General features: G+C 37.6%; 1 protein-coding gene across 2 annotated transcripts; it reads right to left on the bottom strand.

The window, feature by feature from the left end:
- Positions 1–592: 592 nt before the first annotated feature.
- On the bottom strand, positions 593–18784 carry LOC117415150 (transmembrane protein 150A-like). 2 transcript variants are annotated; one of them, XM_034025137.3, is made up of 7 exons: positions 18425–18784; positions 8881–8928; positions 7549–7620; positions 6133–6215; positions 4907–5037; positions 4044–4221; positions 593–2812 (listed from the first exon to the last, which is right to left on the bottom strand). In XM_034025137.3, exons 1-7 carry the CDS (start codon positions 18487–18489, stop codon positions 2625–2627), a joined length of 765 nt encoding a protein of 254 aa, XP_033881028.1. In that variant the 5' UTR covers positions 18490–18784; the 3' UTR covers positions 593–2624. The 2 variants fall into 2 exon arrangements, with proteins under 2 accessions (XP_033881028.1, XP_033881029.1); XM_034025138.3 differs by having other exon boundaries at positions 6133–6200; positions 18425–18782.
- Between the last annotated feature and the right edge of the window lie 345 nt (positions 18785–19129).

Here is a 19129-nt window from a genome sequence, read left to right as displayed (position 1 = left end):
TAAAGTTATAAGTGTACAAAGTTGTCAGGATGTTAACAATGAAAAGAAAAAATTACAGGTGCGTTATCTCAACAGTTGTAGCAACATGTGGGGATGTACAAATTATATTTTTCAGAACCCCGCTACTTTCTGAAGCCATTGAAAGTCACTCTTGCCATTTCACTATCATTAATGCTGTGATAGTAACAAGCCAGCTCTGGGACCATATTACAAATAATTCAGATTCAGCTAACATGCTTTACAGTTCACAGATAATTTGCACTTCCCCATCATATTTTTAAAATATTTTTATTGACATCTTTGGAGCTTAGTTGTACTTATAACTCGATCCTTAGTGTCAATTATAATTCTGAGGTAAAGTGTAAGTAGACAAACTACATCAGTGTTTTGGAAGCTATGCGTAAAATATATTTGAAGTATAATTTAGCCAAAACATTTGTCTACTTGATAGTTCTACCCAAGAAGAGGGCATCTGCACCTTTCCAGTTTAAATGTCGACCCTCAATTTCTGACAACTGAAATCTGTCAGTGTACTTAAACAAGCTATTAATTACAGTACTGAACTAATAAAAAAATAACATTTTCTCAGACAAGGTTATTCAATCATTTTATATACTGTAGTGCATTGACAAACAACAATATATGGAGTGACACAGAATGAAAAGAAATATACAGTACAGGTTTCTGAAAACAGCAAAGACCACTTACATTTGACTCCCTTTTTTAATTTAATGTGGCTAAATTTTAGCAGTGATTGGTTAATTATAGCATGAGAAATATTTCATAATATTTGGATTAGATACATTAATAGAAACTAGGTTGGTTAAGCCAGAGAGTTTGTTTTAGTGGATTGATTGCCTGTGGGTGTGAGTGGATATTTGCAGCCTAATTTAGGGAATTTTCTCAGACCACAGGTTGGGATCCTCCCAGTTATGCAATAGAAATGACTCACACCCTGCAAGGCCAGATCTTGTTTAAATTGCTATGCCTACTGTACATGGATACCAGCGGCTGACAGGAAACAGGAAGCACAATAGATATGATAGGTTGTTAGTTTATTATGACATTGAAGTAAGTGTTTAACGTGTATAACTAGAAAATATAAATGTATTTTTATTTCAGATATTTTCCCCTCCCTATTCAGTATGAAGTAAATCAGCAGCTATCAGTTTACGGTGTCACTGCAGAGAATTAATACATTATTTTATTTGATCTCATTTTGGGGTCTTCATTCATTTGGAGACCCACACAAAACAGCATTTTTTTTTTTTTTTTTTTTTTAGAAAGATCATATTTCATGATATTGTAAAATACATTAAATAACACTTTGGTCACTTACACACATTCATAAATATTTATTATGAAGATGGTAAAAGAAAATGCAGCATGTTTCCTGAATGCAAGCTTGACTGTTTCTGTTCTTCATGATTTCTGCTGATGTCACGGATATGTTTTTCATGGCCTGTACTGCACACAGCCAGTACACAAAAGAACAGTCTGAATAGAACTCTGGGCTTTACTCTTTCAGTACACAACTTAGTGATTACCAAGCAACAAGAATCATATATAATCCTAATCAGACCTAAGAATGAAAAGCAAAGCACTAAAACAGAGTACTATGACTGAACAGATATCTGCCCTGGTCTGGGTTCACAAGACAGGAACAGTCTGGCTCTTGACCATTGTAATAGTTAACTGCCTAGAATAGGTTCACAGAATCTTTACGGCACAGTGAAGCACACCCTAAAATTCACAGTGCAGTGGTGCCCTGCTCAAGTGTGTGCATCCTTTCTTGTTAACAATTAACGTTTCCACTGGTAGTTAGGTCCAGACCTATCAAGCAGAAATCCTTCAAAAGGGGAAATTAGGTGTGACATTTTAGGTTTAGGGTCTTTAACAGCCAGCCCCAACTGTGACACCCTGAAAACACAGGCCACTAACCATGTAGCTGACTTGCAGAGAGCATATAAAAAGCACAGTCTAGTCTTCCTAAATTTGGTATTTTTCAATTTCTTCAGGTTAATATTATATATGATGCTGAAATTGTTTCCACTGAATCAGGTCGGAGCGTTTTTATAAAATGACCAGTTACAAGGTAGAAGACCTTTTATATTTTCATTTTGGCAGCATGATTTGTAATTCCTTGGCTTGCATTTGTTGTTGTTACTAATCTTGTTGTCTGTGTGAATGTGGTTTATATTTTCATGCAGTGCATTTATGGAATATAAAGGTAATGTTTTATTGAATGAATTAGATGCTCCGGACAGTTTTCCGAGCTACTAATTTACCTCTGTGTTATGTTTGTTGTTCCATGGCTACCCATAGAGAGTCCTGGCAGTACTAATCTACATATTTTGAGGTGGTTCTTGGATGCTTTTATTTGCTTTATATTATATATTTTTTAATGTTGAACAAATTTAAAAAACAACATGCAAATGCCCAAAGCAAAGCTAAATAACTTGTGGTATCAGAAAAATATTATACTAAAATACTAAACAGTGAAAACAAGACAACAAAAACATAGCATTTACCAACATGAAAGTATATACAATATCAACAATAGACTTAAGATTTGATTACACTATATAATAATTAATTTATTAACTAGCTAATCTCCTGCCACATCACGACATTATTAATGATGTTTCCTCCTCATCTTTGGATATTAACACAGACAACATGGAAGCAGAAAAATAATAAAATTCAACCACAAAGCTTAGTTCAAATAGTTGAATATTTGTGGCCAAAATCCATTCAAAAATGGCAGAAATATGCTGGTAGTCATAGGTTTCCTGTGGGAAAAAAACTATATCTGGGACATTTCGGTTAAGGACAATTTGAGAATACTTATCCTCATTTGCCTATTATGTTATAGTATCGTGCACAATGTTTTTTTTTTTTTAATCATACACATTTTTTTTTTTTTAAATTTAGCCAATTATTTATTTATTTATTTTGTTATTTTCTCCCCAATTTAGTAGTGTCCTATTATTTTGTTTAGCTCAGCTCACCGCTACCACCCCTGTGCTGACTCAGGAGGGACGAAGACAAACACATGCTGTCCTCCGAAGCGTGTGCCATTAGCTGCCCGCTTTTTAACACACTGCAGACTCACCGTGCAGCCACCTCAGAGCTACAGCGTCAGAGGACAACACAGCTCTGGGCAGCTTACAGGCAAGCCCGCAGGCGCACGGCCAGACCACAGGGGTCGCTGGTGCGCGGTGAGCCGAGGACACCCTGGCCGACCTAACCCTCCCTCACCCTGGGCAGCGCTCGGTCAATTGTGCGCCGCCCCCAGGAAGCTCCCGTCCTTGGTCGGCAAAGGAATAGCCTGGTCTCGAACCGGCGACGTCCAGACTATAGAGCGCATCCTGTACTCTATGCGAGTGCATTTACTGGATGCGCCACTCGGGAGCCCCACAATTTATTTTTAATGCATATAATATATCTTTGACACTGACCATGTTTTACCAAGCAGGGTAAGCCAGAGCCAATGCCACGCTCCTTCCAGAATCACCAGCGAAGACTTTGCACAGCTAGAATGTGAACCTGCGCTCCCCTGACTGTATGGGGCAGCAGTGTGGAGTAGTGGTTAGGGCTCTGGACTCTTGACCGTAGGGTCGTGGGTTCAATCCCCGGTTGGGGACACTGTTGCTGTACCCTTGAGCAAGGTACTTTGCCTAGATTGCTCCAGTAAAAACCCAACTGTATAAATGGGCAATTGTATGTAAAAAATAATGTGTTAAAAAATAATGTAATTGTATGTAAAAATAATGTGATATCTTGTAACAATTGTAAGTCACCCTGGATAAGGGCGTCTGCTAAGAAATAAATAATAATAATAATGACTCACCTTCCATAACACGTAGCCATGCTTTTACCTGGTAGCCGTTTTATAGTTTTTAATGATTCATATACCTATACCTAAACACAATCTGAAATGTATTATAACTTTAGTAATGATATACTGTATACTAGATAGTTAAATATATATACACATACATAGAGAAGCATTAAAACCAACTTTATATGTCCAAGGATACAGAAGATGGTGGCTGTAATTTGAATGGCGGTCGATATAGTCCTTATTGGAGCAAGAATATACTCCAGTCCTGTTACAAAGCAGCGGTATGTCAAAATACTCATGATTAGAGTATAAAGACAGGTGCTCACAAAGCACAATGCAGCACCCACGTAATGAAGTACCATGAGAGTCCCAGGCTGTAAAACACAAAGACTATAAAAAATCAAATTAGTAAATGTGAGGGTGCAGTGCAGTGCTTGCACTACAACTGTCTGATAAGAACAGAAGAAAAGTTCAAGGCTCATAACTTGTTAGCATACCATTTTACCTTATGAGGGGGGTTTAATTTAATAGGAGTAAGTATTTACATAAGAACATTTACGAACGAGAGGAGGCCATTCAGACCCATCTAAGCTCATCTGGTTCCTAGTAGCTGATTGATCTCAGAACTTTGACAAGTTAGGTTTAAGGATCCAAGTGATTCTGCCTCAACAACATGACTAGGTAGCCCATTCCATACCTCACCACTCTCTCTGTGAAGATGAGTCTCCTTCCCTCTGTCCTAAGTCTATCTCCACTCAATTTCCAACTGTGTCTTCTGGTCCTGGTTTCTGTACTGCGCTTAAAGGGTAAGGGCTAACTATGTCAACGTCTTTTAAGATTTGGTACTGTGCCTTAATTACCACAGGGAGCTAGATACCACCAAACTATTTTTCTGATTGACCTCCAGAGCTAAAAAGAATAAAAGGCAAGTATGAGCCTGCCCATCAGACATCATTTTATTTTAAAGCTACTACAACAACAAAACAAGAATAAAAAATATGTAATTAAATGCTTGAACTGCCTTTCATTTCAATGTAAACATGTCTACTCCTGTCTTACATTGCAGTTTCCAGTAATAAAGGCTCCAAACGAAGACAGACATCCGACTGCCAGTCCAATTCTGCTGAGCGTGACGTTGTCATTGTTCTTCTTGATTATGTGAGCGTGTTGAAAGATGCAGAACACAAGTACTGAAACAGAAAGACAGACACGCATCAAGAACTGCTTTGGAACTGCCATGCGGTTAAGACTGTTATCAAAATCCAGGGCTTAACACACATCGCCATGCATACACTGTTTCATGTTAGCTACTGCAGGTTTTAACCAAGCCATTAAACATTTTGTTACCTCTCAGAAGCATAACAGTCCCTTCTTGTTATCATCCATAATTATTAAACACTCAAATGTATAAATACTAAAAGAAACTTAATAAACCGAATGACAAACGTTATGACTAGAACGTCATTTTTAATGACTTCTGGTTTTATTGTCTTCTGGTTTTTCAGACTTGCTAATGAGAGAATATTTTTTTAAAGCACTGGTTAACATTTGCATTGCAGTATTATTATTGTATTATTAGTATTTATTTCTTAGCAGACGCCCTTATCCAGGGCGACTTACAATTGTTACAAGATATCACATTATTTTTTATATACAATTACATTATTTTTTTACACATTATTTTTACATACAATTACCCATTTATACAGTTGGGTTTTTACTGGAGCAATCAAGGTAAAGTACCTTGCTCAAGGGTACAGCAACAGTGTACCCCACCTGGGATTGAACCCACACCCCTTCGGTCAAGAGTCCTAAGCCCTAACTACTACTCCACACTGCTGCCCAGTACTTATGACAATGACTGTTCTATTATTATTATTATTATTATTATTATTATTATTATTATTATTATTATTATTAATTAGTCATTTAGCAGATGCTTTTATCCAAAGGACTAGGGGGTGAACTATGCATCACAACTGCTGCTGCAGAGTCACTTACAATAGGACCTTGGTTTTATGTCTCATCCGAAGGACAGAGCACAAGGAAGTAAAGTGACTTCCTCACGGTCACACACAGTGAATCCGTGGCTGAGCTGGGATTGAACTGACCTGGTAACAAGCCCCTTTCTCCAACCACTGGACCACCAAGCCCCCATTAGTTAAATAGCTTGGATTTACATTAGCCTATAATACTTCAGAACTGTAAAAAAAAAAATATATATATATATATATATATATATATATATATATATATATATATATATATATATATCATGTACGTACATAAAATTGCCCCAGAGTTTAAAGTTGCACTGAACAAGGCATTTTCAGGAGCATTCATTCCACAGGTGCTGTAAAAAGAAACACTGTTACCGAGTAATATGTTGCACTTTATATTTAATAGAGTTTAAATAAATATACTAGTAAAAGTTATATTTCTGTTACCTTTTGCAATGTTGTTCTTAAACAATTGTAATCAAATTATCTTAGCTTTTTCATAATTTTGGAAAAATTGTCAAATGTTTCCTCAAAAATGTATATGTAGTTCACACCAATTTTAAAATATAGATCACATACATACACACTTCTTTTTGTTGCATATTAATAATATATTTTTGACTGAAACTTCACTGTACAGTCTCATGACTATCATTAATTTCTGAATAAACTGTGTGTTTCAAAATTGTTCACCCTCATACCATACTGGTACTATACCATTATTTTCCATCACAATTCCCTTTCAAATCAAAGATCCAAACTCTACCATTTGTCTCACTGGTCACAAATGTTCAATTTGTTTTCATCAACCTTCCAGGAGCACACTCTTTACTCTGGTTCACATACTGATAGTTTTTTGTGTGAAGATTTTTTTACTTCAAATTGTTACTTGCATTTTATTTTACTAAAAGGGAAAAACAACAATTGTGGCGTTTCATAACTCTAGAGCAGTGATCCTCTCAGCTGTGCGGATGGGCATCATTGGGCCCATAAGACACAATACTTGCTCTCAATCTCTGCTTTTGGGCCATTTGATACATTTGTATTTTGATGCCATTTTATTTATTATTTTGAAGAAAATAGATAAAATATAGCATGCCCTTTTGCCTCAGACAGGTGGTTAGACATACCATCAGACAACCTCCATAGCCCCTCTTTCTGATTAATTAATAACTTGAGAAAGTATTTGGCTAGTTTCATCAGAATTGGGTCAACAATTTTCTCCACTTTACTACAAATTGAGACTCCTTCCATCTCCAAAATGAAACATCTGGCTGGTTTATTTCTGGTTTAGTAACTTTATTGTGAGTGTTTTCTCTTCATCAAGAACACATCAATGGTCTTGAATGAAGGGTAATGAGCTGGGTAAACTTATTCTGAATTCTCTCAAACTACCATAAGCAGCTCTGAAGTTTCAAAAAGTTTACTAAAGAACATTTATTTTTTTAGTTATTCACATACTGTTACATCATTTTACAGCACTGGGAGGTTGATTACATCAACCACCTATCTGTGGTTATCCAGGGATGGAAATAACTCACATTGCATAGCAGTTTGATCCATTCATAAAGATGAGTGGTTGATGCAATCCAAGTGGATTGCTTGGGATTGCTAGGTACTGTAAAATGCTCTAAATAAATCCATACATTAACAAACATAACCAAAGTGTCTTGTCTGAAAAATGCTAAGAGCAGCTCATACCTTATGAATGGAATATGTCGTATCGTGCAGCATCTTTCTGTACTGTTCAGAGAACAGGAATTTGTGTATTGCCTACAATGACAAGAAATGATTTATAATTGAAAAGAAACATGCATAATATACAATATTCCATAATACATCATAACTGCTATTCATTTCCCATTCATATAGAGTTTTAAGTGTTTTAGTTCACTTTCAGAAATAATCGTATTTTCACTGAAGCAGGAAGCAGAAAGTTGCTATTACAGGAAGTTGTCAGGTAACCCCAATAAGCAACCCCCATTCTTAGGGACCTTTTGCTTATAAATGTTTACCACAGTAATTGAAAATGAAGACGAACATTTTGGAAAAAGTGAGCCAGGGTGCAGACACCACTGTATTTAGAGGTCAAATTTATAGAACATGAAATTGCAGATTATTACACACTCTCACTTTCTCTTGCTGTTCCTCCTGTTACACTACTGTCACCGAGTAATGGGCTTTAATACATTACAAGTCCTGGCTGCTTTCAGAAATAAGACTGACCTCTTTACATAAGCACTTCTATAAATGCATTATATGTATCAGTATCATGTGTGCCCTATTGACTGCCATGTTTTGCAGCCAACAAAACACTGCTGAGGTGAAATGACCTAGGAAGAGAAGCCGCAACACATTTTCTGGCAAGCATACTGAGAAATCTTGTTTATCTAGCTCTTGCTGTGTTGCCATAGTAAAAATACATTCTTGGCAAACAATAATATTTTTGTAATCTTCCTCTTAAGAAAACCAAAAAAACTCAAACATTCAAAATGTCAAAACGTCTGACATTTTTCCTCCCACAGTTCAACACAATGCAATCTTCTGTGACAGCACCTGCCCTACAGTGACATGCTTTTTCATAGGTGGGGCTCTGCCTGTGGTTTTGCTTGGTCAGTACTTGTTTGACGTCAAAGTGATTGTTAACTTTTGTTTTTCCAATTACGTTATTACTTATGCAACAAAACCTCAAAACTTGTGAAGTTACCAGAGACAGAAAGTGTGGTTTGATAAAGAACAGCCAACATATACTAAGCCTGTCTGTAATCTCCAGTAAATCAAGGTGTAGTGTTAATGCACTTATATATCAATGAAAACTCTGAATATGTTTTTTTGGGTAATATTTTTATTTATATATCTGAAACACTTTAGGTGTTGTAGTCTTGAACTAGAAAAGGCAGACCAGCATGTTTTGTTGTTGTTTGTTTTGGTTCACCATGAAGACTACATTTTACTTTAAAAATCACCCAAAATGAATCTGCAGTTTATGTCTATCTCCATTTTCTCATTCAAGACATTTTAAGATGTACATACCAGTTGTCAAGTGGGCACACATGGCGATTTGCCAGAGCTAGGCCATACCTGTAAAACAAGAGAAATACATATGCTTACTTTATACAGTACAAATAATTACAGACTTGCCTGCAACTTATATATAAATAACACTCACCTAGATTATTAAAAAAAAAAAAAAAACAGTAAACTATATTTGCTTCCATATGTATACTGTGTTCAATAACAGATTGCAACAAACGTCCGTGTGAAGTTTAATCAAATTCCAAAGACATGGCCTTTAGCTCAATAACAAGTCAGAAAGCATGTATAAGTAGGTCCCTGTGAACTTCTTATCCAATAATCATAAAAATCCTACAGATAGAATCAGGAAGCTGTAATATTTGTTCCACAGGTGAAACTGATCCATATCTTGTCATCATTTATATGAAATAATGCTATGGGTCTGACACATACATACCTGGGATAACAAAAACACATTAGTTATCAGTATCATGGAAAATGTATTCTAATCATATACAACAATAAAAAATAAAAACATAAATCAAATTTTAAACAAAATGTTTAGACAAGAACTCTACCAGTGTCAGTTTCTTCTACCAACTTTTTTTTTGATATTTTAGATGCCCAATTTCAACAAAGGTAACATTTATTCGTTAAACCATTTTTAATGTGCCAGATACAATGATGGAATTCTTACTTTCTCTGCCAGGGCAATACACTAGATTCCTAAAAGTTTTGTCCTATATATGTATGTGTTATGGACCATTGCCGAAATTGGACAGTTGGCAAAGTGCCCAGCTGCAGCGGGCAGATGCCGAATTAGCTTCGAATTTTATGTCATTTCGGCATCTGCCCGGGCAGTTCATCAACTGCCCACAGCCACCCGGGCTGATGGCGAAGGAAGACTTTAGTGTGCCCTGTTGTAACAAATGAAAGGCTAATGGAAAGTGATTTCCATTACATGAGAGTAAATGTTAAAACTTCATGCTGATTTGAACTCGGCTCTTGCCAAGATAAGCACCAACTAAGACGTAGCTTTACAGTAAATTAATGTGATCCGTCTGCGTCTCCATCCATTTGTGTTTCCTTCCATCTGATGATGTAGATATCCTTCTAGCTGGTGTTGATGGCTGAAGTGTAATTCTGGCTCCAGGGATCAGCTTATTTTGCCTGCCCAGTGCATCAGCTGGGGATTGGTCAACAGCTGTTTTCATGTTGCTTTCAGTGGTCCCTCCTACTCCTGCGAAACTCCTCTCCGCCCTTTTCACGGATTGGAAATAGCTAGTTTTGGTTTCGGGATAAAGAAAATGCGACATGGAAACCAGCGATATTATCACATAAGCACTCTTTCACAAGAGCGATTGGGGTTTGATTTGGTCTGGGACCTGCAGTCAATTGCAGAGTTTCAGTTTACAGTCTGTGCGCTTTAAATTTATGGAGGATAATTTGTGCCAAAATAAATAAATAAATAAAAATCGAAATACATTTCATGTATTTATTTATTTATTTCGCTTTTTCATTTTGGCACAACCTTTTCACTCTAGTATTTCTCATTGAGCCTCTGGATAGTAATTGTAAATTAGGGTATAAAAGAGAAGCAGTCGGTATGCTTAGGCCTGAGGAGAAGGAGGCAGAAGGGGTGCTCTGCTTCCAAGCAGTTGTTACATATGGTGGCAGCAAGAGTAGGTGCCCCTAAAGACCCAGAAATTTAAAATAGACATGGATTTTAAAGATTTAATTGAGAGGATCAATATTATTATTATTATTATTATTATTATTTATTTCTTAGCAGACGCCCTTATCCAGGGCGACTTACAATTGTTACAAGATATCACATTATTTTTACATACAATTACCCATTTATACAGTTCGGTTTTTACTGGAGCAATCTAGGTAAAGTACCTTGCTCAAGGGTACAGCAGCAGTGTCCCCTACCAGGGACTGAACCCACGACCCTCCGGTCAAGAGTCCAGAGCCCTAACCACTACTCCACACTGCTGGAAACGCCGGAGGGACCAACCCACCCTCAAGCCCGCCCATGGAAGAGGGCGAAAATAGACATCTTTGGACTTGGGTGTGGGTGGTCTTTTAAGGGTGGAGGGTGGCCGTCGAATGGCCGGTGTCTTGAAAAGACAAGGGGGGGGGGGGGGGGGGGTGTAACACAGCAGGGAGGGGGTTAATCCTCCCTGCGTGAAAAAAAACATGTGCGAATGCACATTTGTTTTAATTTAATTGTTTTGCTTTATTGTTTAATTTAATTTGTTAATTGTTTGATTGTTAATTATCCCCTGCATCTGGATAGTAATTGTAAATTAGGACCAGGTGCAGGGTATAAAAGAGAAGCAGTCAGTCTGCTCAGGGCTGCTGAGGAGAAGGAGGCAGAAGGGGTGCTCTGCTTCCTAGCAGTCGTGAAAAGGACGAAAGGTAAGTTTGAAGAAGAGAGTGTTTCGTGGTGTTTAGCAGGTAAACGGCTTAGCCATCCTGCCGTTTAGTTGAGGTTCCTGTGGGTTCAGTTAGTGCTCAGTAGAGCTAGGTGTTTGTTTTATTTATTTTGTGTTTTATTTTGTGAATTAAAAATAGCGCATCCGCGCTTTAAAAAACTCCATTCCTGTGTCCTGGGTCTGTGCTTTTAAAGGGGCAAAGAACCGTGAGTGGTGAAGGTCATTTACAATTATATATATATACAGTGCCTTGCGAAAGTATTCGGCCCCCTTGAACTTTGCGACCTTTTGCCACATTTCAGGCTTCAAACATAAAGATACGAAACTGTAATTTTTTGTGAAGAATCAACAACAAGTGGGACACAATCATGAAGTGGAACGAAATTTATTGGATATTTCAAACTTTTTTAACAAATAAAAAACTGAAAAATTGGACGTGCAAAATTATTCAGCCCCTTTACTTTCAGTGCAGCAAACTCTCTCCAGAAGTTCAGTGAGGATCTCTGAATGATCCAATGTTGACCTAAATGACTAATGATGATAAATAGAATCCACCTGTGTGTAATCAAGTCTCCGTATAAATGCACCTGCACTGTGATAGTCTCAGAGGTCCGTTTAAAGCGCAGAGAGCATCATGAAGAACAAGGAACACACCAGGCAGGTCCGAGATACTGTTGTGGAGAAGTTTAAAGCCGGATTTGGATACAAAAAGATTTCCCAAGCTTTAAACATCCCAAGGAGCACTGTGCAAGCGACAATATTGAAATGGAAGGAGTATCAGACCACTGCAAATCTACCAAGACCTGGCCGTCCCTCTAAACTTTCAGCTCATACAAGGAGAAGACTGATCAGAGATGCAGCCAAGAGGCCCATGATCACTCTGGATGAACTGCAGAGATCTACAGCTGAGGTGGGAGACTCTGTCCATAGGACAACAATCAGTCGTATACTGCACAAATCTGGCCTTTATGGAAGAGTGGCAAGAAGAAAGCCATTTCTTAAAGATATCCATAAAAAGTGTCGTTTACAGTTTGCCACAAGCCACCTGGGAGACACACCAAACATGTGGAAGAAGGTGCTCTGGTCAGATGAAACCAAAATCGAACTTTTTGGCAACAATGCAAAACGTTATGTTTGGCGTAAAAGCAACACAGCTCATCACCCTGAACACACCATCCCCACTGTCAAACATGGTGGTGGCAGCATCATGGTTTGGGCCTGCTTTTCTTCAGCAGGGACAGGGAAGATGGTTAAAATTGATGGGAAGATGGATGGAGCCAAATACAGGACCATTCTGGAAGAAAACCTGATGGAGTCTGCAAAAGACCTGAGACTGGGACGGAGATTTGTCTTCCAACAAGACAATGATCCAAAACATAAAGCAAAATCTACAATGGAATGGTTCACAAATAAACATATCCAGGTGTTAGAATGGCCAAGTCAAAGTCCAGACCTGAATCCAATCGAGAATCTGTGGAAAGAACTGAAAACTGCTGTTCACAAATGCTCTCCATCCAACCTCACTGAGCTTGAGCTGTTTTGCAAGGAGGAATGGGCAAAAATTTCAGTCTCTCGATGTGCAAAACTGATAGAGACATACCCCAAGCGACTTACAGCAGTAATCGCAGCAAAAGGTGGCGCTACAAAGTATTAACTTAAGGGGGCTGAATAATTTTGCACGCCCAATTTTTCAGTTTTTTATTTGTTAAAAAAGTTTGAAATATCCAATAAATTTCGTTCCACTTCATGATTGTGTCTCACTTGTTGTTGATTCTTCACAAAAAATTACAGTTTCATATCTTTATGTTTGAAGCCTGAAATGTGGCAAAAGGTCGCAAAGTTCAAGGGGGCCGAATACTTTCGCAAGGCACTGTATATGAAATGTTGTAAATCGAACCCGGACGTTGACATTGATTATTGTCCAAATTCTAACAGATTATCGAGTTAAAATGCTTTTAAAAAAAAAAAAAAAAAAAAAAAAAAATCCCTCAAGTAACAGTTTAAAGTAACAATAACTCCTCATTCATTCAAACAAATCCCGATGTTTTAAGTCACATTTGATAAATATATTGGCATTTAAACAAAGCACTTTTCATATTCCTGCCGTCACTAGCCTTTGCCTTGTTTTGTGTAAAATCTGACAAATTTCCAGTGTAACAGTGTAAATTAAGAAGGGGAAAAAAAAGGTTTGAGAACTACATTAATATTATGGCCTATTCACATTGAAACAATTCAATCTTTTTTTGTTTTTAATTTGCTGTTGGTTACAACTTATGAATTATGTGGCCCAGGTTCTGGTAGCGGAAGCAGCAGTCCCTTCCAGTGTGCCGCGGCTGCAGAGATGCATTTCACTTTTTGTTGTGATATTTTAATCAAAACTTTACAAGACTTTGCATAGCCACTTAGATTTGCATTATCTTCAGCGAATACAACTATATCATCATTTTTCCAAACAATACATTAGAGGTAGCCTACTCTTTACTGCAACGGAAACTGTCTATTGTGTACTTTCACCCTGCACTTAAATCCAATTAAGTTATGTGTATCGGTCCAGGTTCCTGATGTGATTATAAGCGTGTTTCAATTTGAAAAAGAAAACTGGACCACTGTCCAGGGGCGGGTTAAGTACGCTAGGAGATCAACTGATATTGTTAAGCGAGTGAACAATTTTGCAAGTGTCCAAACTGAATTAAAAAACAAACAAAAAAAAAAACCTACAGTAATTACTGCAGCAGATCATACACAATAATTTTGCATTCTACTGGTGGCAAACTATTTTGTACAACCTGCAATGTTTAATTCTATCACATACGTCAAGCTACGATCCAGGGGCATTTAGACTGAGACAGCAATTTGTGGAAAAAAGTTTTCAGCAGCAACAGCTTGACTTTGTAACCCATTCCATACCCTCACTTCAGTGTAAAATGGCTCCTACCCTCTGTCGTAAGTCTGTCTCCACTCCATTTACAACTGTGTACTATGGTCACCTGTGTGACACTTGAAAATATGACTGTTGACTCTATAATATATATATTTTTTTTACAAATACTAGTCGACTATTTTTTACCAAATCAGTAGGCGTTCTACCCCTAAACCTCATGGGGGAAATTGATTTAAAAGGACAATTCCAATATCCATTCGAATAAATAACAAAAAATCTTTTACTAATCCCAAAGGTCAGGTTATACAAACAACATAAATAAAGTTATGCACATATGCAGCTGAAAAACATACCAATCATATTTAAGATCCAGAGTATGGATATGCTCTTATCAGATTAATTCAAAAGCAATAACAATGAAGGGCTGTGTATAAACAGGCTATAGTACCTCAAGGGCAGTTACAATGGCATGTCCCTTGGTAGGATGGTAGTGCTTAACTAATTAACACTAAACACCTTTGTTATTATTATATCAGTGCCACAGTGCTACTGTATAACGTACACTGTGCGAGATAGGTCCAAATCCATTCTGTTGTCATTTTGTCAAATGCTGTTGTCTACTAATATTTATGCTAAAGTTTTGTATTGCATTAAGTGATTGATACAATGCTTTATTTTTTAAATCCAGCCTCATAAGCCTAAATTTTTCATATACAGTACATTATTGTACAAGAAATGAAATCTAGTTACATAAATAAACTACACTGCCCATTACACTCTGGTATGCTACCACTTTCCACTAATGACTGGCTTCAGACCCAGTTAGTTTCTCTCTCTTTTCAACTAAATGATTGCACTCTTCGGCTCAGCAAAATTTGCAGAAACACAGCTGCAGTGTTATAGGATACTTTCTCATCTTCCTGGTTGCCAAGTAAGCTGACTCAATTTACACAGCTGCTTCTAAAAAAAAAAAAAAACCAGATAAGCAACTACATTCTCTCCACTCTCATTTTCAAGTTAGTATTTACAGTTAAATATCAGGTATCCAACTGGTATGGGAACTAGCTTCACTGGGTGTTCGGTGTCGATGAAAACCCTATTCAGATATCACAAATAGGGAGATTCACCTCGACGGTGGCCAATTCATAAGACTAGTATGGAGATACTAAATAAAATTAAAGAAAAAACAAAAAAAAAAACTATTGATTGAAATTAACTACTGCACACTGCAAGCGATGCAAACTATATCTTAATTCTATAAATAGGCACATCGCTACGCCGTCCTGTGTGTATTACACTTAGGCAAATAAAAAGAAAAAAGGCCCTCGGGCAAATACATTAAAAAAAATATTCCAAAGCAGTTAACTTCCTTGTTTACTGTTCACATGACAACGATGTTTAAATCAGCCTACCAGTGCATCTGTACCGGCTTTTCTCTGGCCTGTACTTTACATTAGGTGGTGGGACAAAGTCAGTGTTACATTGTTATTTTGATTTAGGTTGCTAAAATCTAGTTTTCAGCACTGGCGGTAAAATAACAAAAATGGACGACAAATCAAAAAAAGAAAACTACATGTCAGCTGAGGATCATGTCAAGAAATTTCACAAAGAAACTTTACATGCAGATGATTTAATTTGTTTTGCACATCTTGTAATGTGACTGGATTTTTTCTTGAGAAAAAATACCAGAATCACACATAAATGAAAGGCTACTACAGAGGCTGCTAAACAGAACATAAAACAGACATCAGCTTTCAGAAAACCAACTTGAATATCAGTGCAGACAAAAAGTATTCCTGTCCGCTGTAGTTAAATCAGTACTACAAAGTACGATCTAGCACAGCCACCTCGGTTCAAACAACTGGCTGCTCACTTTTTAAACATAATTAGAATTTTAGACCCGACTCTGGGTTTTCTTTCTTTTGACCCTGGACTAATAAAATAAATTCCAGGACTGTACAACCAACATGCTGCATATAGAACGACTGATGCCCTTGGGTAACCGAGTTTTGGGACTGTTTTAATCAATTTCCACATCTGTATTGCTCACAATACCAACCAATTCAGTGGATGCAAACGTGCAACCTCATATGGGCAAGTCTTCACACCACTGCAGTGGGATGTTGCATGCTTGCCTTTAACAAATGACACAGCACTCCATTTTACTACCACTGTTTTTAGGCTTTTATAGTGCTCTGAAATATTATCTAGTTAGGTTTATTTCATGTTTAAACAGGTCAGTGAAATCTTAATTTTATTATATAACCTACCCAGGAAAAATATGTAAATTCTCCGCGATTTAAGAAAACCCATAATCATAATTATATTTCAAATCTGTTTAGATGAATTAAATTAAGTTTTATATTCATGATATTGGTCCTACCTAGAAAAAGCATGGCCACGTGGTGTGCTGGGTGAGTCAGGGAAGTGTAGGTTTGCATCCTGGCTGTGCTAAGTCACAGGTTAAGCAAGCAAAACCGACAAGGACTGCTTCTCCTTGTCACGCTACAGTGGACCCTACTGGCCCTACTGATCGTAGGACACTCACAGACCTGCACTTCTCTGTGTGGAGAATTGCTGCAGTGAGGGAATGCAACGGGACATTTTAAATTGGGGAGCAAATCAGGGGAATAAAATACCTGGACACTCTAAAGAAATAATTAAAAAGTCGTATTATGCTTAGGGTGACAAATGGCATATTGGAGTCAGAAACATTTATAGTTGAGTAAATCATGGGGGTATACGTAAGGGCTGGATTCGCAGAACTGGGAATTGAAGTCCTGTCTATTTAAAAGGTAGCATTGAAAAGCTGGCTTCCCCACATGGCGCTGTGAGCCATCATCAAGCCTGCCCAAGTTATCTTTTGCTTCTCATTTTGCAGCCTCAAAAAGGCTTAGCAATTTGGGAAACTGGATGGGGCAGCAAATGCCCCATCCAGTCGATCTAGGTGCATTAACTACCCTCCGTTGGTGGTGCATTGTCCAACTGGATTTTATAGTGGAGAAGGGCGTTCTCTATGTATGTCACACTTTTGCATATTCTGTATCTAGAGAATCTTTTGTCCAATTGTCACAAAACATGTTACTGAATAATCTCAGGGTGCGTAGAGGTTGTCTACATCTGTCCAACTCTCTGTATGTATGTAACTCTTTATCCATAACTAATAAACAATCAATAGGGGCAGCAGTGTGGAGTAGTGGTTAGGGCTTTGGACTCTTGACCAGAGGGTCATGGGTTCAATCCCAGGTGGGGGACACTGCTGCTGCACCCTTCAGCAAGGTACTTTACCTAGATTGCTCCAGTAAAAACCCAACTGTATAAATGGGTAATTGTACGTAAAAATAATGTGTAAAAAATAATGTAATTGTATATAAAAATAAAGTGATATCTTGTAACAATTTTAAGTCGCCCTGGATAAGGGCGTCTGCTAAGAAATAAATAAATAAATAAATAAATAAATAATAATGGGTAATTTAGTAATACCAAAATAGCATGCTTGTCTACCTTGGCGGAGGTGTGTGGAAATAAAGCAGATTGTGTGTGTTTCTATCCGGGTCATGCCCTGAGGTTACCCCTTTCTGCTGTTACTTTGTCCCTTTTCTCTCATATCCTCTGGATGAATTAAAAAATCATATACTCAAAAAATCTAATCTTCAAGAACTCCAGATCAAGCATAGTAAAACCATGGTAAACAAATTCAGAAACTATAAAGGAAGTATGATAAAGTAGGGGTTCACTTTGTTTGGGGGACCCGTTTTTAAAATGGTTTTAAGAAGGGGCTCCCAAGTTTTTAGATCAATCAGCTAATAGGAACCGGATGAGCGCAGAATGGCCTCCTTTCATTTCTAATTGTTCTTAAGTTCTAACTGAAACTGAGGGAAAGATTAATCGCAAAAGCTGTACTTAAGGGAAAGTAAATGTGTCATGTACAAGGTCTTACGCTTACCGCAACTGTGAGAGACCAGTTTTACTACATTAACCAGATACGTTGTTTTTACAAAAGAGGAGTCTGCAGAATTTGCTTGGTACACACTGGCAGCATCTGCAGACCCAAGTGTAATAACCACTGTGGTAAAAAAAGTGTAAAAACTTTAACTGTAGGATTTCTGCTAGATTTTAATATTGTTTAATAAACTTAATTTTACTATTCACAAACTTTTAACTCACAGAATGCACTCCAAACACACTTTACCAACACTAATCTTATATTAAAGCAAGAGCAAGAAATAAAATAACTTACACTGTCCATGTTCCGAAGAAGGATATTAAGGAAAGTACTGCTGGAAGCAAAAACCAAAAGTTCATTTCTATATTATCCAAGGGAACTTCCAGAGAAGCCTTGAGTATTTAAAAAAAAAAGGCAATTTGTCCAAAAAGAGGGGTTTGAGCTAGAAGAAAAAGTCTCAAGAACGTTTCTTCCACACAGAAGACAAAAAATGGAGGTGATTCACACCACTTTCAAACCACACCTCTACATAGTTTCTGAGCAGTAACTGAAAGTCCTGGTGGCCCTGTATTTCACAGCTACTCTCCTGGTGGAGGATGACATTTCACTGTGCACTGTATTCCTACCTTGCAGCTGCAACATTAATTCCTGTAAACCTCCACCAAAACATACATGTTTAGCCACACCCTCCTCGAAGCCACACAGCTTATTAAGCACAGGAAAACCAGGACTGGATTTAAACTTGTTTCCATTAGGCTGAGGCCTAGAACAAAGAAGTAGGACCTGGCTGAAGTTTTAAAAATGTAGGTGACAAAAATAATCCAAACCAATACTTCAAGTGAAAGCAGGACTCGACTACACAGTTAGACATTAAGTGGGGATTGACTTCAGACAGAGGGTGGGAGACACTTCTATACACAGAGAGTGATGAGGGTATGAAGTGGGCAGCCTCAGGATCCTTTAAGACCCAACTTGAAGTTTTGAGATCAATCAGCTACT

This window comes from Acipenser ruthenus, unplaced genomic scaffold, assembly GCF_902713425.1.
Source record: "Acipenser ruthenus unplaced genomic scaffold, fAciRut3.2 maternal haplotype, whole genome shotgun sequence".
Classification (NCBI taxonomy): domain Eukaryota; kingdom Metazoa; phylum Chordata; class Actinopteri; order Acipenseriformes; family Acipenseridae; genus Acipenser; species Acipenser ruthenus.
Note: the sequence above shows the minus strand (reverse complement) of the source record. Positions and strands in the feature narration are given on the sequence as shown.